The 26,839-nt window shown below is 40.9% G+C and overlaps 1 protein-coding gene across 2 annotated transcripts in view; it reads right to left on the reverse strand.

Moving 5' to 3' along the window:
- Window positions 1–18,846: 18,846 nt before the first annotated feature.
- RNF150 (ring finger protein 150) overlaps window positions 18,847–26,839 on the reverse strand; it is a 337,900-nt gene continuing 329,907 nt past the window's right edge. For both annotated transcript variants that reach the window (XM_027866842.1, XM_027866841.1), the window contains one exon: window positions 18,847–22,728. In XM_027866842.1, the coding sequence (XP_027722643.1) occupies window positions 22,610–22,728 (119 nt within the window). In that variant the 3' untranslated portion in view covers window positions 18,847–22,609. The remainder of the gene's footprint in view (window positions 22,729–26,839) is intronic.

A 26,839-nucleotide genomic window follows, 5' to 3' on the forward strand; every position in this document is an offset into this window, starting at 1 on the left:
AAAAATTAAGAAGATTTTTGTTGGTTTTTAAATAATGTAAAGCTTAAGTTTGCCTCTTTACAACTTCTACCCATTGTTTCTAGTTTGGTCTTATGGGCTCAAGCAGAATAATTCTGATCTCTTTTTCCTTATGACAATCTTTCAAGTATTTGAACATGGCCATCGTTAACTCCTACCTCCCGTTTTGACTTCCCCAGGCTAAACATCCCTGGGATTTCAGGATAGGGACTAGGCCTATGATTTCATTGGCATAGGGAGCTCTCAGATAAGGAGAGTCTCTCTACCATTGAGAATGAGCACCTCATCTACCACTTCTATTCTTATTCTTAGTCTGGGGTAGAGGTGTCAAACACAGGGCCACACACCCAAGTGAACCCCAGAAATATTTAACAAAATAAATAAAAATGTTATAGAACATAGATAATGTTCACATGTTCTTTTTTAATTCAGTATGCAGCCCAGCAGGGATACTTATGTATGATTTAGCAGCTCCCCTCCCCCATTTCTATTTGACTTTGATAACATTGATCTAGCCATGGAAAGGTTAAGACCTATATAGCTAGTATGTGTGTGAACCTAGGTTATCCTGACTCTTTTCACTATACCAGGGCTGCTCCTCAAATAGCTCTCATTTCCAGGTTTTTCTTTTTTCCCTCCCAACTCCCCCTGACCTCCTCTTTTGAGAAAGCAAGAAAAACAAAATCTGTTACAAACACGCATAGTCAAGAAAAATAAATGACAGCACTGTCCATATGAAAAAGCAAACAAACCCAAAATTAAAAAAAAAACACCTCAGTCTGTAGTCTGAATCTAGCACCTTTCTATCTGGATATACATCCCCATTTTCCCCCCAAACATTTTCAGATGGCAGGGACTCTAGAGGGAACTAGACAGCCTTTGTGAAATTTCATTGTGTTCTTAATGAGCTCTGAAACAATGACTTGTCTTCTCCAGTGACAATATTCTTCCTACAATGCTTTGTTGCCACAAATTATGGAATAATAATAATAAGCTTGTATTTATGAAGCACTTTAAGTTTTGCCAATGCTTTATATCTGTTATCTCATTTGATTCTCTTGATAACCCTGTGACATAGGTTCTATTATGATCCTCATTTTACAGTTGAGGAAATCGAGGCTGAAAGGGCTGATTTGCCAAGATCATGCAGCAAGTAAGTTTTTGGGTGAGTTTTCAGACTCAGGCCTTCTTGACTCCCGATCCAGCACTCTCTACCACAGTTTCTAGAGATTGAAAATTGCAAGTCATTAAAAGGATATTGAAGAGGCACATGATGGATATGAATATGCATCAGCATGTTAGGAAACAAGAAATGAACAAGAGACATTGTGTAAAGTCATCTGTCTCTCTGATGTATGACTAGGGAAGAAGGTGAGGGAAGTAAGTAACCAGAGTAAAGGGCGATTGAGGGGTGGCCAGCTTGTGTATTCTCTTGGTAGCTGCACAGTGTGGTAAGGGCCAGGGAAAGTCTTCCCTGCACCCTCCAATACAATGAACTGACCATTTAGGGATCAAGGTAAGAAATGGACAAGAATCACTCAGGTCAACTTGTAGATGGGCATCTGGAGGGAGAGGTCACATGGATGAGATCATGGATCTACCGAGGTATCAGAGTATTGATCACAAGATCATAATCATAGAGTTAGAGCTAGAAGAGTCCTTAGAGGCCATCCATCGAATCAATATCCCCCCACCCTGGCCCATTTTACAGATGAGTATATCAAGACTGAGAAAGGTTAAATGATTTGCTCAGGGTCAAACAGTAAGTAACAGTCAGATTGAATTTGCACTCTGGTCTTCCCAACTACACACCCAGCACTCTACCCACTGTACCACCTGGTTGCCCTTCAGATATCGTTTAGGATATTATTAATTGCTACTAATAATATTGCAAATCCTAATCTCAGAACTGGAATATGACTAATTAGCAAGTCTAATGCCTACAGTTCTGCCACCTCTCCTATGCAAGTGTTACTGGGGTCCAGAGGGAGTGGAAAGGACTTGGAGTCTTGGGACTTAAGCCCAAATCATGACTCAGCCTGTCTGCCTGCGAGACCTTCTTTGGGATCCAGTTTCCTTATCTGTAAAATAAGGGTTTCTCAGGTTCCTTTCAGCTCTAGGTCTATGATTCTAAGGACTGGTCAAAGTTGGGTTCAGTGGAGCTGACTTTGTAGCCAGCTCACTCTTTCCCCAAAGTTAGGCAAAAACCGGTTAAATTTTGAAGCTATTGGCTTCTAGCGGGCTGAATTCTAGAAAGCTTTTTCTATATTTGATGGGCAAAGGAGCCCCCTGCTGGGGAAAAATGGCAGCTACTTGAAAAGAAAACCAAAAGGCAAAATGACGAGGTCTTTGACCAGTGTGGCTGATTGCCTCATCTAATCCAAATGTAACTGTCCTGTCTCTGCTTAGGAACCTTTACAACAACTTAGATATACTATCATAAATGATTGCAATGCCCTTTGATCCACTTCCCAAGGACTGATTTATATTTGGAAGTTCATGACAACCGGCTATTAGTGCGAATCAACAAGTGATGGACTATAAGAAAGAGAAGAAAGCTTGATACAATGGAAAGAATGATGGATTTGGAACTTGAGGATCTGGGTTGGAATCTTGGCTCTGATAATTATGACATGAGTGATGTTGAACAACTCGTATCAGTTAGGTGGCACAGTGGATAGAGTGCTGGGATGGAGTCAGGAAGGCCTGAGGTCAAATCCAGCCTCAGAAACACTATGTGACCCTGACTAAATCCTTTCGCCTCTGCTTGCCTCAGTTTTCTCATCTGTAAAATGGGGATAATAATGGCATCTATCTTGTGGAATTGTTAGGAGGATCAAATGAGATAATATTTGTAGAGCATTTAGCACAGTACCTGGCACATAGTAAGCACTATATAAACATTAGTTATTATTATATCACCTATGGCGACCTTAGTTTCCTCATCTACAAAATGGGGGACTGGATGAGTTGACCTCTCATCTCCCTGACTGAGGTGCCTTCTAGCTCTAAAGAAATGAACCCCTCATCTGGGTAAGTTCCTTGACTTGTGCTGGGAAGCTATTTAATTCCCTCAGGACAAGTTATCATCTGTTCTTTTATTAAAGTTATCCAAGGGTAGAAACTCTACAACTCCATCAGTAGCCTATTCCCATGACGTATCACCGTCAACTGAGGAGTTTTCTTTCACGTCCAATCAAACTTTCTTTTGCTTTAATGCGCCTGCATTCCCCCTTGTTTTAACCCTTTGTAGGCACTACTGACAGCAATCAATCAGAACCTTTCCATATTTAGTCATAACCTTTCCATATTTAGTCATAACCTTTCCATATTTAGTCATAACCTTTCTGTACTCCATAAGAATACTTATCTCTGTCACCTCCTAGCTCAGGCACTGGTTAGACTGAATGACCTCTGAGGTCCCTTCCAATATGAGATACCATGATTCTACACTCACTTCTCCAGGCTGAGCAATTTTAGCTCCCCAAGCACATCAAACATTTCTCTATTAACATACAGATAACTTGATGCCTTCTAGATGCTAACTTGAGCTGGTATTGTCCCATTATGAGGGTAAAACGATATCCTTCCACCATGTTAAATGTATTTAGACACTAAAACTTCATTTTAACCAATGGTCGTCTCCATCTCCAAACCTTTTACTGCAGCAACTGCTACCACTGCTGCTGTTTGTCCTTTGTTCTAGAAGAGGACCACTTGCTCAGTAATTGGATTTAAGTGAGGCAGAACTGCCCAAAGTCATCAGCCTCACTCTCTCCTCCAGAGTCATTGAAATTTGGTGGCGAGACATGGGTCAAAACAACTGGTGATGGCCCTGGATACAGGGGGAGACCTTGGCCTTTTTAAGCTAAGGTCTTTCCCAGGTCTCAGTTTGTCTGAGGCAACACCTATTTAGTAATTAAAGGCCTGGGATGCAGTGGGTGACCTTGGCCTTTCTAAATTAAGGTCTTTCCCAGGCCTCAGGTTGTCTGAGGCAACACCTTTTCAATGACTAAAGGATAGGTAAGAATTGAGACAAATGACAGCCTAAAATACCACTGCAAAAATATCATTCTGATCACAGCAAAATAGCCAAATGAAAGGGAATATAATTCCATCTTCTTCCCCCATCCCCCCCCACCCACCGAGGTCCAAAGGTAAGAGAGAAAATCTATCCCTTGGTAACAGCATTAACTCAATTTGAGCAAGAGTTTGTAGAGGGCTTTTATTGAGGTGTCAGAGAATAGAGGGCGCTCAAGTCATGAAAAAAATGAGTTAGAGACTGAGGTAGATGAAAACACTTCAGAAAATAATGGAGAGAGAAAATCGATCTTCCATTCCTACAGCCATAAACCTTGCTCGGTCTTTCATTCTGAAGACAGCAATCTGGTTGCCCGCCAGTTATTTCTAGTTGTGGGGACATGACCTTAGTTTGGGATTGGGGTCAAGGTACTTTCATGTAGCTTGCTATAATGACCAAAACAATAATGAATGTTTGATTCAAGTTGGATTTTTGTGTTGTTATCCTTCTTTTGACCATATATATAAAATGAAAAAATTTCCACGTCTTTCTTCTTTGGAAGTTATTGTTCTCCTCTTGTTTCTTTGCTTCTTAAGTCTCTGTAGCAAGGGTTCTTAACTTGAGGTCCATGAACCTTGTGAAAAAAATTTTTTGGGGGGGGATAACTATATTTCAATATGATTGGTTTCGTTTGTAATTCTATGTATCTTATGTATCAAAAAATAATTCCGAGAAGTCTTGTGGAATTCACCAGATTGCCGAAGAGATTTATGACACAAAAATGGATAAGAATCCTGGTTCTATAGGAAAGTGTTTGATTGTTGTTGATTATTTTGTTCTTTGGGTTGTTTGGCTTCCTTCTGTTGCCTTAAATTTCTGACTTTTGCTTTTGATTGTTGATTGAGGACATGGAGAATTTATTACATGCTTTTGAGTCTAGATTTCATTTCATAGTGGTTTTTTTCCACTTTAACAGGGCTGTACAGTATTCAGTTTTCTACTGTGAGTGTTGACTAGACATTGATGGACGCTTCCAGTGTCTTTCCACAGATCCTCAATGACTTTCTCCAGCTTCTGTTTGGTGACTGACCTTAGAATCATTCCTTTATGGCTCTGACATTACTTTTATGTCCTTAACATGGAAGCAGCCGCAGCATTGGATCATAGATTTAGATCTAAAGGGGACCTCAAGAGTCCAACCTCCTCACTTCACAGAAGAGGAAACTGAGGTACAGAAAGATTTCAGTGGCCTGTTTAGGTTCATACAGCTGGGAGCGGACAATTGAAGAACTATGGTACACTTCATATCTCCCATATTGGAAAAGGAAGATCAGTGACCTGAAGGCCTTCACATACGGCTTTCTTCTCCTCTTTCAGACAAACTTCCCCCCAAATGAAACTTCATGGAAGTTTTGCCTTGGTAAGAAATACCGAATGGGGCCCATGGTGATGTAATCGAAGCTCTGGGTTTAACTAAAGTATGTGCTTACATCCTGTAATTAACAGCTCTGCTCTTATATTTATTTATAGATATTGATGGCATTCCCAGTGGCTCTGAATTATATTTCTTCTCTTCAGATATTTGAGAACTTTGGCTCCCAAAAGATCTATATCAATGACAGACAGCTGTGTTGTGTGTACAGATCTCATAGCAACCAAAAAGAGTTGCCTGCCTGGGAGGTTTAGTTTTAGTTTCTCCCATGACCATTTATTAAAATGATGGGGAAGAACTAAGGCAGGAGTGGGGAGAGTGGGAGAGAGAGAGAGAGAGAGAGAGAGAGCAGTAGAGTAAGAGGGTTCATCAGTTGAGTTCTAATGATGAACAGATTTTGGAATTGGAAAAAAGAGGTTGGAGGGGGGAATGGGAGAAATCTCTCTTAGGACAGAGAGTTTCAGGGAGAATTAGGGAGTGATCTCATCCCTTGGATAGTCAGTGGTTGCAGGAACAACAACAAATAACAACAGTAACAACAACAATGGAACTAGTTTTAGAGTTACCTTCGAGGTGCAGTGGGTGTCATCTTGGACTTGGAATCAAGAAGACCAAAGTCTAATCCTGCCTCAAACACTTATTAGCTGTGGTGCCATTGGAAAGTTGCTTATCTTCCGCTTCCTCATCTGTGAAGCAGAGATAATAATAGTATCTACCTCATAGGGGGTTATTGCGAGGCTCCAATAAGATAATGTGTGTAGATCACTGCAATCCTTAGGATGATATAGAAATGATCATAACTACCATTTATGTAGTGTGTTAGGTTTTGCAAAGTGATTTAGAGATGTTATCTCATTTAAGCCTCATAACAACACTGTGAGGTAGGTACTATTATTGTGCCCATTTTATAGATAGGGAAACTGAGACTCAGAAGAGTTAAGCAACTTGCCAAGGACCACACAGCTAGCAAGTGTTCGAGGCACTATCCTCAACAGGCACTAGCCAATGTTTCATAGTTTTCCAGATTTACAGTTGGAAGGAGCTTCAGGATCATCTTGTCCAACTCCTTCTATAGGAGAGGAAGTACGAGGCATCAACAGCTTACATAGCCTTTCTGAATCCCAGTTCCCCCCTAGGTAAAATGGAGATAATAATGTTGATACTTCTCACCTTGGAAGATCTCTCTGCCCATGACTTGCCCTCTGATTAGTGAGTTCCTCCCATTTTAAGGATTATCCATTTGAGGAAGTATTCAGAACAGTCCCATGCTCAGTCCTTCACTCTTCCACTCTTGAGTCTCTGGACTTTCCTACCTTACATTTCCTAAGCTCCCTCCCCCTTATAGTTAGACTATAAGCTGGCTCAGGGACTATCTTTCATTTTGCTTGTATTTGTACTCCTGGCACATAGCTAAGTGCTTAATAAAAGTTCGTTGACTCATACCAAAATAAAAATTGGTCATAATGAAAGCATTTTGTAAACCTTTAAGTAACATATAAATGTGAAATGTTACTATTATTGCTGCTGTTGTTATTCTTTTGAAATTTACTTCCATGTGCCCATGTGACCTTGGAGAAGTGAGCTGGTCTCTTTGGGCCCCAGTTTCTTCATCTTTAAAATGAAGGAGTTAGATTAGATGAATTCTAAGGTTTTTTTTTTTTAATCAATGATGGAAGATGTAGCAAGAACACTTGACTTGGAGTCAGAGCCCTTGGGTTTGGATCCTGCTTTGACTCCTTACAAACTATGTGATGTTGTATAATTGTCTTAAGCTCCCCCAGTCTTAATTTCTTTATCTATAAAATGAGGAGGTCATTCATATCAAATGGCCTCTAAGGCCCCTTCTATCATCTGATTTATCTATGACCAAAGTTGAGCACTGTGTACATTTTTTTAAATGAAATTTTTTTTCAATTAATGAGCATTTCTTTTCTCTTTTCCATCTCCCTCTCTCTCCCAACCCCAATTGAGAAAGAAAAACAAATAAAACAAAACCTTTGTAATAAATATGTCCAGTCAAGCAAAACAAAATCCCAGATAAGCCATGTCCAAAAATGCATCTCACTCTGCATTTTGAGCCCATCACCTCTTTGCCAGGAGGTGGGGACATACTTCATTAGTCTTCTGGAATCATGGTTGGTCATTGTTTTGATCAGAGTTCTTAAGAGTTGGTCTTTACAATGTTGTTGTTATCGTATAAATTGTTCTCTTAGTTCTGCTTACTTCATTCTGCATCAGTTCATACAAGTCCTCCCACGTTTCTTTGAAGTTATCTTTTTTTTGGTCAATTCTTGTGGCAAATTAGTATTCCATTCCATTCTTCTCCTATAATTTGTTCAGTCACTCCCCAATTGATGGACACCTCCTTACCTTCCAGTTCTTTACAGCCACAAGATTTTTCTAATTTTCTTTCAGGTCAGTCGGTTGGTCTTATTCCTCTCACAGCCTAAAGCAAACAGTCTCAAGGACAACAGAAAGAAACATTTCTATCACTTTAGGGTGATGAAGCAATAGGTAATAATTTTTATTCTCTGGTCAAAGAAGGGTTGATTAAACTATTGTTTTTAAAAACTTTGTAAACAGGCAGCTAGGTGGCACAGCACTGAGCCTAGAGGCAGGAAACCTGAGTTCAAATCCAGGCTCAGAAACATATTAACTGTGTGACCCTGGTCAAGTCACTTAACCTCTGTCTTAGCTTTCTTAACTGTAAAATGGGGATTAATAATAGCACTTACCTCCCAGGGTTGTCGTGAGAATCAAATGAGATATTTGTAAAGTGCCTGGAACAAAATTGGCACTATATGAGTGCTAACTATTTATTAAATACTGTAAGACCTCAACTATCCCCAGTCTATCTATATTTCTTGCCATCTGGTGAATTTCTATGGAAATGAAGCACCTATCCTACAGGGTTAGTGTGAGAATCCAGTGAGACAAGGTATATAAAGTGCTTTCCAACCTTGAATGGTATACAAATGCCAGGTATCAAGATTAGACAAAGGATCTGAGAGTTGGTTAGAGCAGGGAATTTCTAGTTTGACAACTCCCTTCACCAAGTAGAACACAATCGCTTTATAATCTAAGAAATACACCTTAGTGAGTTACTTAAGGCAGACAGAGGTTAACTGACTTGTCCCAGCGCCTACACTCTTAGGTATCAAGGGACAAGAGATGAATCCAGACCTTTTTAACTAATATCTCAGCACTCGGCACTGGAGTCTGGTCTATAGACCAGAGTAAGCCAATGAGGATTCTTTTCCTGGGAACCTGGCAGAGTGTTCTATAATCTAAGCAAGTAGGTAAATGACCATTATTGCTAAGGGAGTTTATCAGGAATCCTCAGAGAAGAGCTAAATACCTTTCTGGGCTTTTTAAAGCACCAAGTAGCCCAAAGTACAGTAGTTGGCAGGGTAATTACTTAGAATTGTGTAGAAAAGCTAAACTGGCTGGCTGGCTTAAAATGTGAGATGGGAAGTTTTTAGTCATCCATTCTCAAGGAATCTAAGAAGACATCAGGTTGAGACAATATTCATTATTTTAAATGTTACCAATACATAAGTGATCATTTTCTTATTGATAAGAAAGTGGGGTAGTGGGTAGTGGGTAGAGAGCCATCCTTGGGACCAGAAAGATCTGGGTTTAAATCCCACCACTGACAAATACTGGGCAAGTAAATTAAGCTCTCACGCCAGAGGTGTCAAATTCAAATAGAATCAGATCCCTGCTGGTAGCATATCGACTTAGAAAACCACAAATTAATATTACTGATGTTGTGTTGTATTGTATTTTTATTTATTTTGTTATGTATTTCCCAATTACATTTTAATCTGGTTCTGCTGCACTTTGGAATGTCGTGGGCCACATGTGCCCTGCTTCTCCATTTTTTGACATCTCTGCTCTAGCCAACTCTCAAAGACCGTGGAGAACTTGGCATCTTGCATTGGCAGAGAGATTTTCTTCTATTTCAATGAAATTACAAGTCTAGTTCCTATTCCTATAGCAACCATTCAACTAGTATGTGTATGTGTATGTATATCCACAGATGCCCCTCATCCATCTTTTCATCTGTCCATGTGCTGTATATGCATATGGGATTGTTTTTTTTTTTAATTTGTGTCAGACTCTTTGTGACCCCATTTGGGGTTTTCTTGGTGAAGATACTGGAGTGGTTTGCTATTTCCTTCTCCGGCTCATTTTATAGATGAGGAAACTGAGGCAAACAGGGTTAAGTGACTTGCCCAGGGTTGCACAGCTAGTAAGTGTCTGAGGCTGGATTTGAACTTAGGTCTTCTTGACTTAGGTCCAGCATTCTATCCACTGTGCCACCTAGCTGTCCCTATGGGATTGTAAAGTATATGTATATAAATATGTATATGTTTATATACACATGTACACATACGTGTATGTGCAAGTGCACGTATATTGTGTACATGCAGGTGTGTGTAGACATACACAATACTTGTGCATTTATGTAACCTTCAGCGTGACATTGACCCCATCTCTCTCCTAGCTTTTTCTCTCCCTGAGCTGTCCCTAGCTCACTCATTTGACCTCACCCTTTAGGAGGTAAAGTTGGTTCCTCAGAGGAGAAACCATATGGCTATTACTATAACACAGGATTCTAGGCATAACCCTTGCCAGTGATAATTTTTATTACATTTACCATATCCCAGCTCATGATCTCCCACTGGTATATTTTCCATGAACAATATTAGTTTACCATTAATAATATTAGTAGCACTAATACTCAAACAAAACATTTACTGAAAATGCAAAGCAAACATAATATTTATGTAATATCCCACCTATCCGCCTCAACTCTCCCACTTATGTATACACTATTCTTGGGGAGACACAAATCTCAGGGCAGTGAAACACATGTAAGGAATACATGTAGCTGGGACAACTCATGATCTAGAACTTTAAATGTTTTTTCTGTCTCAAAAACCATATAAGTTCCTTGATAAATTTAGCTTCTGCGTTGAATAGATGCTTCTGCTTCTAAATTAAGGTAGTCTGTGATGTGCATAACTAATACTTCACTGACCACAACATTTCAGATGGACTAGTCAACCCACTGACTTCTTCTCTGATGCTCTATTTTAAAGGTGTTCCTCAGTTCATCTGGGATTATTCTCAGCAGCAACTATAGTGTCGATCACTTACAACCTTAGGCTTAGAGGATGCCTTCAGCTAATGGAGTGTTATGCTCTTTGATTCTTCTCTTTTCCAGGCTAAACACTCCAATTTCCTTCAGTTGGCAGGACCAGCCCAGTTCCCCATAATACCATTGATGAAAAGCCTTTCACCATTGTGCTTTCCCTCATCACTCCCAAATCTCTCTGGTGTTTTGGTGGCTTTTTAATGTGCAATGCTCTTGTATGAGATGCAGGTGATCGAGGTGGCACCCTAGCATGTTTGTAAGCCTGGTCATAGGTGGCAAGAAGGAATGCGCATTACATTTCTTCTCTGCTAACCTCTACTGCAAAACTAAATAATCAAATGTTTTTTGCTGTTCAGTATAAACTCTTCAGAAGGTTTGTGACTCTTCAGTCATGGTACCCAGTTTCAAACAGAACCATTTCTTTTCCAGAATGTTCCTTTATTGATGCCGTGACATCTGTTAGACCCTGCCAAAGCAGTATGGTTCAAGAGTCATTTAACACTACTCTGTTTTGGCTCTCCTCCTACCTGTGTGATCCCTCCTCTGTCTGTTTAGTTGAATCATTATCCCTATCACCTCCCCTTCCCCCATAACTGTTAGTGCCTTGCAAGACTCTGTCCTGGACCTTTTGTTCTCTTTTTATACTCTTTCTCTAGGTCAAGGGTTCTTCATATTTTTTTTGTTTTGTAGATCCCTGGGGCAGTCTGGTGAAAACAATGGACCCCTTCTCAGAATAATGTTTTTAAATGCATAAAATATATAGGGTTACAAAGGAAACAAGTGAAATTTAATTATCAAAATATTTTTTAAAAAGTTCACGGACCTTAGGTTAAGAACTTCTGTTCAAGGTGATGTCATTAGCTCCCATGGATTCAATTATCTCTACGTAGATGACTGTCAGATTCATATTCACCCCTACTCTCTCTCCTAAGATCCAGTTACACATCACCTACTTCCTATAGGACATTTTGTCCTGGATGCCCTGGAGACATCTCAAACTCAGCATATCACAATCAGAACTCATCTTTCCTCCCAAACCTACTCTTCTTCCAACCTTCCTTATTTCTCTCAAGGGGCTACAAAGACAAAAATAAAAAGTCCTCTCCCTCAAGGAGATTACATTCTTCTATTGGTTCTTCATGGCAGGCTGCTGCCCTGGGAGCAACATAGCAGGGGATATGGGAGGCTTGCATAACTGAGACTTCTTCATATGACTTTTAGTACATTTGCATATTTTTAATGCCAGAAAATCCAACTTACCATGTCCTGAAGCTATTTTATGCTAAGATCATACCTCAGACCTTAAAAAATACTTTATTTAATGGCCTTCTAAAACACTTATTATGTGATAGTGATAAGAATAAGTCTCATTAAACATCCATTTTTGGATGGGACTTGTGATTTTAATCAGCGTAGGGAAATCCCTGTGTGGAAACTCCTTCTATCAATGCATATCTGTAAACTCATCTGTAATTTACAGTCTTAGAAAGTTGTCTGGGCAGATCTTCCTAATTCCAAGGCTGTCCTTGTTGTTTATGAACAACAACAACAACAATGAACAATGATAATGCAAGGCATCTGGTGGCATGGTGGATAGAGTGGTGGGCCTGGAGTCAGGAAGACCTGAGTTCAAATTTGGCCTCAGACACTTATTAGCTGTGTGACCTTAGGCCAAGTCACTTAGTTTCTGTTTGCCTCAATTTCCTCAATTGAAAAATGGGGATAATAGTACTTACCTCTCAGGGTTATTGTGGGGGTCATATGAGATACTTGTTAAAAGTACTTAGCACTGTGACTGGCACATAGTAGGCACTGTATACATCTTTATTCCCTTCTCTTCCTCCTTCCTAATAAATAGAAAAAAAGCACACTAAGATTTGCAAACAGGTACATCTCAAATGATCTCACAATATCCTTGGAAGGAAGGTACCACAGGTATTATGATTTCCATTTTACAGATGAGGAAAGTGAGGCTCAGAGAGGTTAAATAATATATGCATGGTTACATAGTAAGTAATGGAGTCAGGATCTGAACCCAGGGCTTGACTCCCAAGTTCAGCATTCTTTCCACCACTCCAGGTCACTTAAATGTTGTGCATTAGAATTCTTGGGGTGGGTGCATCATGCCTCTATTATAGAGGTGACAAACACTAGGCCTCAGGTGGTTCACAACATTTCCCTGTGCAGCCACAACCAGATTAAAATGTAATTGGGAATTTTTTTTATAAAATAAATAAAAATACAATAAAACATAGGCAATGTTAATGTGTGGCCCACAGGGATCCTTATGTATGGTCTAGGGGCCCCTGATTCTATCTGAACTTGACACTTCAGCTCTATGGATTATGAGAAAGTAGGCACAGGAATACACACTGAGTCACAAGGGCAGTAGTCTGATTCCACTTTTATTAAAAAAAAAAACAAAAACAAAAACAAAAATCCCCAACCCCTCCCCAAGCCCACCCCCCCCCTTGCAATAAAATGTCTCAGAATTCACAATCCTTGGTTTTGCTTTTATAGCTTCAAGATTTTTACTGGTACATAATAACACAGTTGCACTTATTTACATTAGAATCCTTTAGATAACAAAAATAGCCATGTCATACTACCGAAGGTTTCCAATTATCCTCCATATTTTTCTACTACCCCCAAAATGAGACCTACAGTATGCACTCTTTTAAGCACATAACAGTGTCCAATAAAGCCAAGCCCATGTCTGGGTCTCTTGCTAATCATACAAAGGAATATCTTTCAGATAGTTTTCTGATTGCTCTATTTTTTCAAGAGAGATTTAAAGTGCATTGGGAGGGATGGAGGAAGAAGGCAGGGGAGAGATCCACATAGAATGAAATAAACTCATGCCTGGGCCTGCGCTAACCACCAAAATACATCTGCAGTTCTGTACAGAAAAGAATGGTGGGATAAAAATGGCCCCATTCCATGCACCCCTGCTACCAAACTGCGGCCAGCAAAAGGCCAAGTGAAAACCCTAACAGGATAATGCAAATGCCACTGGGGTTTGGTGCTGTGATTGCCAGGCCTGTGTCTCCTAAGGTCATGGTGATGCTGAGTGAGGGATCATTCCAGATGTTCATAGGAAATCTCATGTGTGGTGTGAAGAATTGGACAGAGATTTCTCTTATGGAAAGCACACCTGGATTGTGATCCATTTGGCCAGGAAACATTCAGGGTATATTCAGGAAAGAAGAAAAACACATTGGATTTTTCTTTAGCTTCTAGGAAGGTCCTAAAATTGGATGTGATGTCCTTCATGTCCAGCCCAATCATTGCTTCAAAAATATTAGAAAAAAGTGATCTCTTAATTGGAAATAGATCCATTAGGGCAGATATTTAGCTTATGTTTAAGTGAGAAAGTGTAAAAGGAGTTAAAATAATTTTGTGTGTGTGTGTGTGTGTGTGTGTATGTATGTGTGTGTGTGTGTTTTCACATTTTGTGTATTGGCCTTTGCTGGTAATGGTTTGCAGTCTAATAAGCCTGACATCATTAGATACTGCTTAGGAGGTTGACTCCAGAAGCCAAAATGACCTGCTCTCAGCTCATCTTATGTTAAATGGAGCCCACATCCTTTTTAATCTTAAAATCTACTTTAAAGAAAAAAAAATCTATTTTCCCCCCTGGAAATGGATGGAATGTATCTTTTCACAAGTACAAAACCATGTAAAGTTTGCTAAATACAAGGAACATCCCACTATAAAAATAACAGTCCCTCCCTTCCCTCCCCCCCTACATTTTTTCTAATTATAAAATGGTACAGCCTTTTCCAGATGACTAAGGTGGAAGTGAGAAATAAATATGGGGCTATGTACAGATACAAATACACTTGGATCGTCCACACCTTTTACATTCATCCGAAAGAAGCATGTTTATTGATCTTCCTCGTGAATTTCACATGGCCAGATTATCAGGGTAACAAGGACAAAGCAGTTAGTCCCTGATATTAGATTTCTAGGCAATCATTCTAGCCAGCTCACATTCTTGGAAAACACAACTTCTCTATTTTACAGAAGAGGCTGCTGATGGTGAGATTGCCCACCCACTTGGGTTTCCCATCCAACATTTCAGTGTTCTTCACATGTGGTCTCTTTTTTTTAAGTGGACCATATCGGTGTTGCTGAAGAAATAGTTGTAATTTTAAATTAAGACCCCAAGCTCAGTGACTGAGGAAGTGGACATGAAAAGTCATGTCCTGACTCTGCCAGAGAAGAAAGAGATGATCCAGCAGAGGGCGCCCTGCCTCCTCCCAAGGATTCACTAGTGCATCAGTACCATCTGGTACAGCAAAAAGTTCCAGACAGAAAAGCCCATCTGTTATTCATTCTTCATCTGCACAATTATCGATTCGTACCTACAACACTCTAGTGTTTTCTTTTGGAGACCTGGAGACATTGTTTAATCACTGGACACACATGGGCACTCTTTGGCAATTTGCAAATCAATATACTCTATTTCATTCTCAGTTCTAGACAGAAGGATGTGGGGATCAACTAAGTGTTCAAGAAGGCAAAGGATTGGGCTGAAATTTCTGAGCAATGAGGGCTAAGCTCTTAATGGGAAAGATGGAGGGGGACTAAGGCCACTACTTGTTTTAGACTTTGGGATTTGGTAAAATAAATCAATGTTTGAGAGAATACCCAGACATTCCACTGGGACTCAGAATCCCAGAAATATTAGTCCCAAAAGGGACTTCTGGGATCATATACTCCAACCCCCTCATTTTAAGAAAGAAAAGTGAAGAAATGGAGGCTATGAGAGATGACTTACCTAAGGTCACATAGTTAAGTAGTAGAGTCAGAATTTGAATCCAGGTCTTTGGACTCTAAGTCCAGCACTCCTTCCGTGACGCATCCTCCCTTCCTGTCTTTACCTTGAGTTTTGTTTGTGAAAATATTTGACGAAAACAAAGCTTTGTCAGTGGAAGAAATAGGTCATCCACCTCAATGATTCTCTGTCTTTGGTCTGTAGAGTAGGTGTGTAGCCCCTTTCTTTCTCCCATTCCCTTCTCCTATGACCCATCATTTCAAGAAGAAAGGCAATGTCACAGGAGTAGGCTATCTAGGATTTGGAGACCAAAAAAGACTCCACCTGACATAGGCTGAGAGGGATTTTCCATATCTTTTCTTTCCCCATGACAGTGGTAAGGCCATGTCTTACCCTCCTAATAAAGCATTCTTGTCTTCTCATTCTCAATAAATATGAAGTGAATGGTTGTTCCTTAGGTATAGTCTCAATGCCCCCAGATTCAAGAGCTTTGATCACAGGTTGTCCTGAAAGAGCCTCTTGATCACAAAGCACATGAGCCAGGTTCAGTTTGGAGGCAGGGCAAAGAGATGGGCTTGACCTTGGCTTTTTCCTGGTAGAATAAGTATTACAACTTGAGAGCTTTCGTTGAGCAGGTGGTAACTGAAGTCTGGTTATTAATGGCCCCTTACAGTATCTGGAACCCTTACCACCCGTTCCGGGGATTACAATTCAGTTCCATTAAAAGGATCGAAGTGGAAGAGGCTGGTTATTGATCCATGGGCTTTTAAAATAAGGCCTGCTTTTATCACGACCTTGGGGTTGTTAGGTGGGGAGGAAGGAAGACTGAAGGAGAGGGACTGAGTAATGATGGTAACTTAATCATTGTTTACTGAGAATCAACCTCTTCTCTTTTCTCTGCTATCCAGTGTCATGGGCTGTAATCATGTCCCTCAAAAACAAGTCCATTCAGCGAAGAACTGAAATTCTAGTCCTCATATCAAACTGATGACCACAGCAGTTTCCAGAGGTTTAGAACTGGATTTAGAGCTGGAGGGAAATTTAGACACAATCTAGCCCAATCCCCCCTTTTTATAATAGATGAGGAAACTGAGGTATAGAGAGGGGAAGCAACCTATCCAAGGCTGCCCAGGCAGTTAGGGATAGAGCCTGTGGCATTCTAACCCAGATCCTCTTAGGGGTAGAGCCTGTGGCATTCTAACCCAGATCCTCTTGCCTCCATATTCATTGTCTTCTCACTCTGCCTGTTCATTTCAAGATCCTCTAACTTTACCTCTTTACTCACTGTGGCACCAATCACGGGCTTTTTTTTTTAATTTTTTGCCATTCTCCTTTAACCACTATTATTCAAGGCACTCATTAGCAATAGTTAACCAACATTTGCTAAGTGGCTATTTGCTACGCCCCAGATGCCACCAGCTCGAACAAGTGGAGATGACCATTTCTATCTTCCTCTTTCTCCATTTGAACAGTAATCACATTTCTGAAGCATCTCTAATCACCTCACAATCTATTTGTAGTGAAATAATGAGAAGAATTAAAATGAGAGATGGCCTGGTAAAAATGTTAGCTTTTGGGGCAGCTAGGTAGTGCAGTGGATACAGCACTGGCCCTGGAGTCAGGAGGACCCGAGTTCAAATCTGGCCTTAGATACATAACACTCAGTAGCTGTGTGACTCTGGGCAAGTCACCTAACCCCAATTGCCTCACATAAAAAAAATGTTAGCTTTGGACTCAAAGGAGCTGGGCTCAGATACTGTGACTGACATTTATAAACCATTTGACTTCGTGCAAGTAATTTCACTGAGATGGGCTACATTTAAGTTGCCTTAATTGTAAAATGAGGGGGTTGGATTAGATGACCTCTGAGGTCCCTACTAGCTCTTTATTTATGGTGGTATGATTCTCTGAGTGAATAGTGGGAATGGATTCTCTTGTGCCCAGAGCTCTTTGGGAAATTAGTGGGAGGAGGGGAAAGGGGAGGAGTTGGAATAGTAGAGACAGTAGTGGGGAGAGAGTGAATTAAACTGCAGGATGGATGTGTTATTATCAAGGGGGCAGTTAGTGGTAAGAAAGCCTGAGAGGAGCAAGAGCCACCAGTGGTTTGGGACAAGATTGGTGAAATGAAGAGACAGTGAAAATAAGAAAGTTGGGCTGAGATCGCAGGATCTCAGAGCTGGAAGGGAGCTCAGGCTCATCAAATGATCTCAAAGGAATATTCCCAATCCGAATTGTATGACTGAATTCAACTCCCTTTACAATGTATGGATGCCCCCCTCCCCATGACACCCTTGACAGTCTGGGTAGCTACAGAAATGGGGAACTCACTATGTGAAACTGTACTTCCCATTTGCTTTATAGTAAATGATTTTTCTTGTTAGAAGCTCAAATCTAGATACGGTTATATGTAGAGAACAACAAAAACAAAAACAAAATGACAAATGAGGGGCCACTGACTTCTTTAGTCTTGAGCAGTGCTTGAGTTTCACTGGTTGACCTATGGAAGAGAAAGAAAGCAGGGAAAGGAGGGAAGGGGAAATGGAGAAAGAAAACAGGATGAAAGAATGAGAAGTGAGGGTGAGTTGACACGGTCTGAGATGACTGATCTTTAAGCTTCCAGCTCTAATCTTCTATGATTCCCAAGTTCCAAGAGGGGAAAATGAGGATGCAATGGGAAGATGCCTCAGGTGTAAATGCCTTACTGTCCCTGGCTGGAGAAGGAGGTGAGAAGGACTCCTGAGAGCCATACCTGAAATGGCCATTTGACACTTTGGGATTGGAAATCATGAATCCAATCAAAGTCTGACTTGTTTTGTCCAGAAATGCTAATGGGGCACATCTTGTTAGACATAAATCCATGGACATGAATGTCCTTTCCACTTTCGATTCACTCATTTTCCTCAAAACTCTTACCTATCTAGGAGCTAAACTTTTACCGCGAATCAAGCTTTAGGACACATCCAAGAAGAATGTGCATGTGATAATAATAGGAACCTCCAGATTTTTCCCAGAAGGAAAAGTTACATTTTAGGATAGATATTGACAAACTAGAGAATGTCCAATAGAAGGGAATGAGAACGGAGAAGAATCTCAATTCCATGCCATATGATGACTGGTTGAAGGAAATAGGGAGGTTTAGCCTGGAGAAATGAAGACTTAAAGAAGACAAGATAGTTGCCTTCAAGTATTTGATGGACCATCCTGTGGAAAAGGATGAAGCTTGTTCTGTTTGGCTTCAGAGGCTAGTTCTTAGAAGAATAGGGGAGGGGCAACTAGGTAATGTAGTGAATAGAACACCAGCTCTGGAGTCAGAAGGACCTGAGGTCAAATCCAGCCTTAGACACGTATTAGCTGTATGACCCTGGGCAAGTCACTTAATCCCAATTGCCACCAAAAAAAATAGGGGAAAGTTTGAAGGAGGAAAATTTAGGTTTGGTGAAATAAGCAACTTTTTTTAATCCATTGGGTTATAGTTGGGCAATTCACAGACCTGGAAGATTTGTTTTCCTCAGGCATACAAAAGTCCTGCACTGACAGAGAATTCCTACACTTAATGACAATATTTAGCATCCCCACCCCTTGAAACCAAAATCCACTAGTTTGAGCATTATCTGTAGGGTTGAATTATATTGTAGCTGAGGAAGAAGATAAGATGATGGCTAAGCTAGATTGGGGAGGGAAAAGTAGAGATCTGGAATCCTCCTGGGCTCCTGATTCCATGAAACATAAAATTTTATTTAATCACCAAACTAAAATGGATTGTGTGGTCTATTTAAAAAGAATACATGGTGAAAGAAAGCATAAGGAATAATTGACATTTGTGTCATAGTTTAGCCATTTGGGACTCTTCCTCTCTCTCAAAAATTTCCTCAAGGACCCTTTAATCCTGTAATAATTAAAAAAGGGAAAAAAGTCATCTTTGGATACATACGTCTATTTGGGTGGTATTTACACCCATAGAAGGGGGGAGGGGGAAGATGCCTAGCAAGCTGTCTCCCATGCTATACACCAAACTTGCCTGAATTATCCAACTGAGTCACATTAGTGACTAATCCTCAAACTGATCTTCAGTAAGGAGCAGAGCCCAAATGAGGATACAGTGAATGGGGCTTTGCCCCAGGGCCCAAATATCTAGACTGTCTTCGGTACTTCTCTCTCTTCAGGTTCAATTATTTTTGGCCTAGGTGAAAGAATTTCTAGTTACAGCTCAGGTAAATAGATAACTTCTGCAAAATCTGAGGCCTTTGTTGATATGATGTGTCGAGGCTATGTCTTAATTACCTTTGGATTTCCCCCGACACGGTCCTTCATATGGAATCCCTGGTGCTTGGTAAGTGGGTTTTGACCTTAAATGTAGAGGTGTTTTATGAAGCATAGAGCTCTATGATAACAGTAGAAACTGCAGGGTGCTACCCACTGCTTGATGGGTTCCTGTCTTTGTGCCCCAAACCATAGGATTTAATTGGAAATCACATAGATCAATCATCTAGTCTAATCTACCCATTTCTCAGAGGGCCCTGAGTGACTGAGGCCCTAAGAGTGACTTGCCCAAGGTCACAGAGGTAGGATAAGAGGGCCATAGCTTTAGAGAAGAAACTTTAGAGATCATCTAATTCAACCCCTCATTTTATAGATGAGGAACCTGAAACTCATACAAAGGAAATCTTGCAAGGTGAGCTTGGGCAATAGTTACGATTATTATTTCATATATATATATCACTCTTGCTAATCTTTATTACTATAGGGGAGCAATGATGCTGATAATCCAGAAGCATACTGCAGTTCAAAAGTCATTTTAAAAATCTGGCTTTGGAATGTATTATGATTTTGTTTAAATCATGTTTGCCTCATTCTAGTATCCAAATCAGTTTTTATCTTCTGAGCCCACAGTGATTGATGGAGAGGAAGGTGATGCAGTCATATGTTGAGTAGAAAAGAGAAAACCCATCTGGGACTAAGAATCTTCTATGGATAATGTACAGATGGATAATCAATGTTTGCCTGTAATACCTTTCATCCAAGAATCTTGAGTCACTCAGTACTTTAGAAATCATTTGGAAACAGTATAGAACAACATATCTTCATGTTACCCAGATTTAGGGCTCTTGTCCTGATCATTCAAGGACTCTACCTGCGACACATTAGCTCCCAAGACTGAATCAGGCTGTGGTTATGGAGAGAATGGCTCTTTTCATCCTCCACCCCAAATCACAGTGGCCCTCTGAGCTCCAACTTCAGCTCCATATCACTGGTCAGAGCTGTGAACAAGGGCCCCTCTTGTAAAGAATGGTCAGATAATACTCAAAGATCTCATCTCTGCAGAGGAATAGTTTGAGTCCTAGATAGGTGGGAAGTTCCTGTAGGCAGAAAACACTTCCTTACCTTTTTGGCAACCTGCAAACCTGCCCAGAAGGGGACCTGCTAAATAACAGATAATAATGGGCAGTGGTCTCTCTGAACTCTGTTCCATGTTTTGGCAAGCGGCATATCTTGATAACAAAATCCACATCTGTTTGTTGAATGGGTTTTTGAAGTGGGGTAAAATGATCCTCCTCAGAATACAGGGGAATGTGAGGGGGATTCATACCCAATTTTCAACCCAGGTGCCATCATGGATGCAGGGGGCTTCCCACAGTAGGCAAGGGGCTGCAGTGATCATCAGCAAGAGACATTGACCAAGTCAAGTTGAAAGTCTTCTCTGCACTTGGACAGTTCAAACGTAATACATAATTGCATGCTATAAAAAAATAGCACATCTCTGTCAAAGGTAGGGGGAGAAAAAAAGGAAGTAAAAACCAAAACTCAGTTTAAAAAAACCCTGGTAGGCTTTCACATATACTCAGTGCCTCTTCATTTTCCCTTGCCTGGCCTCTCACAGCTAGGATAAATTTGATTTAGCCAAGTCCGACGCTGTTCCTCTGGGTTTAAAATGATTTAGAAGGATTACACTTCACCTGGCAAACAGTTGTGCTCAGAGAATTGTGGCAAACGTTTCACTAAGGAGTTTCCTAAATCCTTCCATATGGGCCAGGGTCAGGTGTAACCATCAAGTGTTGGGATGGAGGGGAAACATGGTGGCTGTAGCTGCTGCTGCTCCTGCTGCTGTCTTTGCTATGTGTAGGGGCTCTGAAATAGTGAACTCTGTCATGGCCTTTCCCTACTCAATTTTCCTAACCTACCAAGCCCAGCTCATCCTCGACCCAATATGGATCCATATTCTTACAGGAACCAATACACAAGGGTTTTGGCTTGAAGATGAAAGACGGCACAGTCCTTAGCTGTACAATTCCTCATGAGTCCCAGCTACCAGCCCTTCAAAATCATGGAATGCTAGTAATACCACTGGAGGTGGTTCCAGACTTGTAAGAAGTCTCCCTTTCATGTGACACGTGCCTTTAAGAGCACTTGGCAAGTGGAAGCTAGGACAACGTAGCTTCAGATGGTGAGGCCTAGCCTTGGGGGATTTAGGACTTGGAGTCAGGTGAGTAGGGGAAGGGGACCTCTGGCAGGTGTGATTTTCAGGACTCACTTGGGAGGCCTGAAAATCTTAATGAAAGCTGGTTTGGATGGTGATGAGGGGCTGGGGCTCCGGTCCTTCTCAGACCCATGCATACTTCATGATGAAATGTCAAGGCTGGAAATCTGAGAGATGGATTACAAATGGATCAGAGCAGGCACTGGTTGCTTCCAGACAAGAATGTGGGAGGACTAAGATGAAGGAAGCCAAAGGGAGACAAAGTGGTGCAGATGTCAAGCAAATTACAGATACCCTTAAAAACAGCAACAACACTGAGTAAAATGCCAACAACACTACCAACCACCCCCAAACAAAAGCTGCCTGGGGTGGGGTGGGGGAACAAGAAAGTGAAATGAAAGTAGGAAACACTCTTGAGGCTGTCCTTTCAGTCACTGTTTTCTGAGCCGCTGAAGCCCATGTCCTTGAGCACGTGGGAATGGTGGAAAATAAATCCGCTTCAACTTCCAAGTTGCCAACATCATGGACTGATGGAGAGATGCTGAAACCGCATCCAGGTTGACGCAACTCTATGTATTGCTTTTCGTGGACCCTCCCGGAATGGAGCACACTGAAGCTGTGGTGGTGGTCTGGAGGTGTACGACTGTAGTGAGGCCTGGAGCTTGCCCCTCCCCCCTCCCCCTGGAGCCCGACCATCCCCTTCGTCTTTGCTCAGTGTTTCAGGATTTCACCTCTTCACAGTCTTGGTCAGTGGAAAGCTCCACATCAGAGAGTCCAACTTCCATTGCCATGATCAATGAGATATCTGAATCACTGCTGACCGCTGGCTCTTGTTCACCTAGAAGCAGAAAATAAAGAAGATGAAGTCTAGACTAGGGCCTTTGGCCACTAGGTCATCCACATCTAATTAGCTCCAAAAGAGAGGAAGTGTGGGGTAAGGGATAGGGATTTGGCCTCAGAGTCAGGAAGACTCAGGTCAAAGCTAACCTGGGCAAGTAATTTAATTTCTCAGTGCTCTAGCCAGGGGTGGGCCAAATATGGCTCACTTGTTTTTGTAAATATGATAAAACTTTACTTGTTGTACAGGTTGTCTCCAGCGCCCTCAATGGACCCCTGTGTCTTGATATCCTCCTGCCCCCAACTCTGCCTGTTTCGTTTCCTTCAGAGGCAGCATGGTACACAATGGAGAGGGTGATGGATTTGGAATCAGAGTACCTGGATTCAGATCCTGGCTCAGCTGCTTATTACCTAGGCAAATAAGGAGTTCTAGGCCTGAAGTCAGGAAGACCCGAGTTCAAACCTGACCTTAGACACTTAGTAGTTGTGTGATCCTGGGAAAGTTCCTTAATTTCTGTTTGCCGCAATTTCCTCAACTGTAAAATAGGGATAATAGCAACACCTATCTTCCAGGGTTATTGTGAGGATCAAATGAGATAATATTTGTAAAATACTTACATTATAGCACATTACCCGGCACATAGTAGGTGCTATATAAATGCTTATTTCCTTCCCCCAACCCGTTATTACCTATTTAATCTTGAACAAATCACTTTAGCTCTCTGGGGCTCTGTCTCCTTTGTAAAGAGAGGGCATGGAACCAGACGACCTCTATCATCTCTTCTATTTCTAATTCAATAATCTTATGATTCTTTTTCCAAAGTCCAACTCAAGTGCTACCTCCTCGGTTTCTCAGAGGTAAAAGTGACCTCTCAAATTTTCAGAGTACTTTTTATCTCTGCATTGTACTTACTATGTTGTATCTTTCTTCCTTCTAGTTATTCAGGTGCAAATTTTATTCCCCCTCCCATAATGAGTTCCTTGAATGTGGGATCCATGCCTTACTTAAATTTTTTTTTATCTACAGTGCTTTGCACATAGTAGGCACTTAATAAACATTTGTTGGATTGAAAGCAAACTGTTATTCCCATTTTGCAGAAGGCTTTCGTTGCAGTTTACTTGTTTCGGTCCTGTCCAACTCTCCCTGACCCCATTTAAGCTTTTCTTGGTAGAGATACTGGAGTTATTTGCTATTTCCTTCTGCAGCCCACTTTCAGGTAAGGAACTAAGGCAAACAGGGTTAAGTGACTTGCCTAGGGTCACACAGTTAATAAATGTCTGAGGTCAAATTTGAACTCAGGAGGATGAGTCTTTCTGACTCCAAGTCAGACACTCTATCCATTGTACTACCTAGCTGCCCCTGTAGAATGCTTAATAACTTCTACACAGGATAGGAATCTAGAGCTGGGAAGGACTTCAAAAGCCACTTGTGATCATAAAATCACAAATGTATGATTTCAAGGAACCTTAGGAGATATCCAGTTTAACCCCCGTCATTTTACAGTTGAGAAAACTATAGCCAGTGAGGTGAAGTTGCTTAGCCAGAATCACTTTCATAAGTGACAATGGCAGGCTTAAACCTAAGTTTTCTGACTCTGCATTCAGTGCTCTTTCCACTTATACTCACAGTTGTCTCTGGTCCACCTACTAATTTTTTATTCTGAGTTCACCTACTAATTTTACTCTTCACCACCATCCTATTGCTTTACACATTTTTACAATGAAGAGAATGAGGCTCTCTGAAGCTGTGACTTCCCTACTATACAACCAGTAGATGGCAAGGATGGATTTCCTGGTCAATGACCACCCATTCAACCAGTCTACTTCTCCCTTAACTGCAAGAGTTGGAGGCATAGTGTTCACAGAGGAAAGCCTTGATAGTGTTTCCAGGTTTGTGGTTCTGAGACTCTGGAGGACATTCCAGGTCTCTGTTCTCTAGAGACTCCATCACTGTGAGTTCTCTACATTCCTTAATTGATTAAATCTCATGGTAACTGGCATCCCAGATGGATAAAGAGAGTGACACTGCAGTTAGAAAGAGAGCAGCCTGGCTGTGATTTTCCCCAGGAAGACAATGGATTGCTGTTGACTGAAAAGACAACTACCCAGAGTCCAGACATTACAGTTCCCTAACTTCCCGGGACTCATCTAATCATTTGACTCTTCCTTCCTTTTGTGGGCTCCCTGGGCTGACATTTAAGAGTGAGGGTATGAAACAAAAAATTTTTAAAAAGGGTACTTTTAAGTCTTTTGGGTACATTTTTACTTTAATGAATTAACTTCCTGCTCTTTCCTCTCTCAAGCAATCATGCAGTTAAAACAAATTGTGATTTAGAAAGTGAAATGCAGCTCCCAATTATAGTTTGTCCCCCTCCTGTCTCATTCTGCACTGGTGAAATTTCCTGATAATTGTTAGATTGGGCTGGAATTAGATATTGAGAAGAGAAGTAGGAATACAAATCAGATGCATTTGTTTTATATATATATATTTTTTTTTATTTGTTTTTTATATTGAAGAAGGTTTCTGTCTATTATAGGGAGAGTAGATTGTTTTTGACTGTTCATCAGTGGATTGTGGATACGTAATTAGAAGATGAATTGTAGCCGTGTGCACGGACTTTTGAGAAACTGTGTGCAAACCCACCTCTAGCTATATTTGATAAGGCAGCATTTAAAGCAGTTCTTGGTGCCATGACTACTTATGTAGACAAGGAGGGAAGAGGGGGAGGCTTTATTCTATAATATATGGTAGAATCTTATTTACTGCAAAGGACTGGGGTGAGAGGAGAGGGGGTAGATTCACTGCCCTTGGAGACCTGCACATTTCAAGAGTCCTTAGGGAAAGGCCTATCTCTGCTTTTGTTTTTGCATTCCCAGTGCTTAGCAAAGTACTTGGCACATAATAAACATTTAATAAATGCCTTTTTTACTCCCCATCCCTCCCTCCACCCCTTCCTTCCTTCCTCCTTCCCTCCCTCCCTTCCTTCCTTCCTTCCTTTCTCCCTTCCTTCCTTTTTTCCTCCCTTCCTTCCTTCCTTCCTTCCTCAAGGCTAGAAATGGGAAGGGGAAGGCGGGGATACAAAGACAAAACCAATCCCTACCCTCAAGGAACTGATACCCTTGAATAGCTTATTCTGTATCTATTGAGGTATACATATACCATACTTTACAGAAAAGCTGTCTTCCTGAAAAGTGGGATGTGACTAGACAGTGGATAAATTAAAAACACTCCAGTAGTTTGAAATTTCAAAGAATTTTACAAGATGTCCTTCAAAAAGTGAAGATTCTTTTTGCAGATTGCATAATCAGTGACTAGCTTATATTGTGAGTCAATTTAGAATTCTGTATGTTGGGCTTCTTTAAAGCAGGGAGCCCCTAAATTTTTTCTCAAAACCAGGGCTCCACCAACAACACTGGATGATTTTAGCAAAAAAAAAAAGTGTCACTTCCTGAAGGATTCAGGTAATAGCCTTAGCCCTTCACTACTAGCCCCTGGTTCTGGAGTAAGGACACCTTGCCTCTTAAGATTGTCATTGAGGATTTCTCTCCTCCAGACCCTGATAGTATCACAGATTTACAGATGCAAAACACCTTCAAAGTCATCTAGTCCATCCCTATCCATCATTTTATAGTTGACAAAATGGAGGCCAAGAGAAGCTAAGAGACTTGACCCAGGTCACATAGAAGAGTAATTAGTAGAGTTGGGATTCGAATTCAGGGTCCTGTGACTAAGTTTAGGACCCTCTCTGAGGCATGGCAGATGAGTTGTTGATCTCTATTAACAGAGGTCATTTTTACACTAGGATTCTCTACACTGAGGAGATCATAGGTTTTCACCATTCTCCTGAATGTCTATCATGCAGCTGTCAAAAAAGAGAGTTTTAAACACAAAATACGAGTACCTCTTTTTAAACAATTTCCTGAATCCACATGACAATAATTGTGCTTTCAGTCCCTATTAATTCAACTCAAAAATTCAATTTGACAAATATTTATTAAGTACCTACTATGTGCAAGGCACTGCACAGGGCTCTAGGGATACAAAAAGGGAAATGAAACAGTCCCTGCCTCAAGGGCTTATGTTCCAGCCAGACGATACAGTACATATATAA

This window comes from Vombatus ursinus, unplaced genomic scaffold, assembly GCF_900497805.2.
Source record: "Vombatus ursinus unplaced genomic scaffold, bare-nosed wombat genome assembly UNPS02014784.1, whole genome shotgun sequence".
Lineage (NCBI taxonomy): Eukaryota > Metazoa > Chordata > Mammalia > Diprotodontia > Vombatidae > Vombatus > Vombatus ursinus.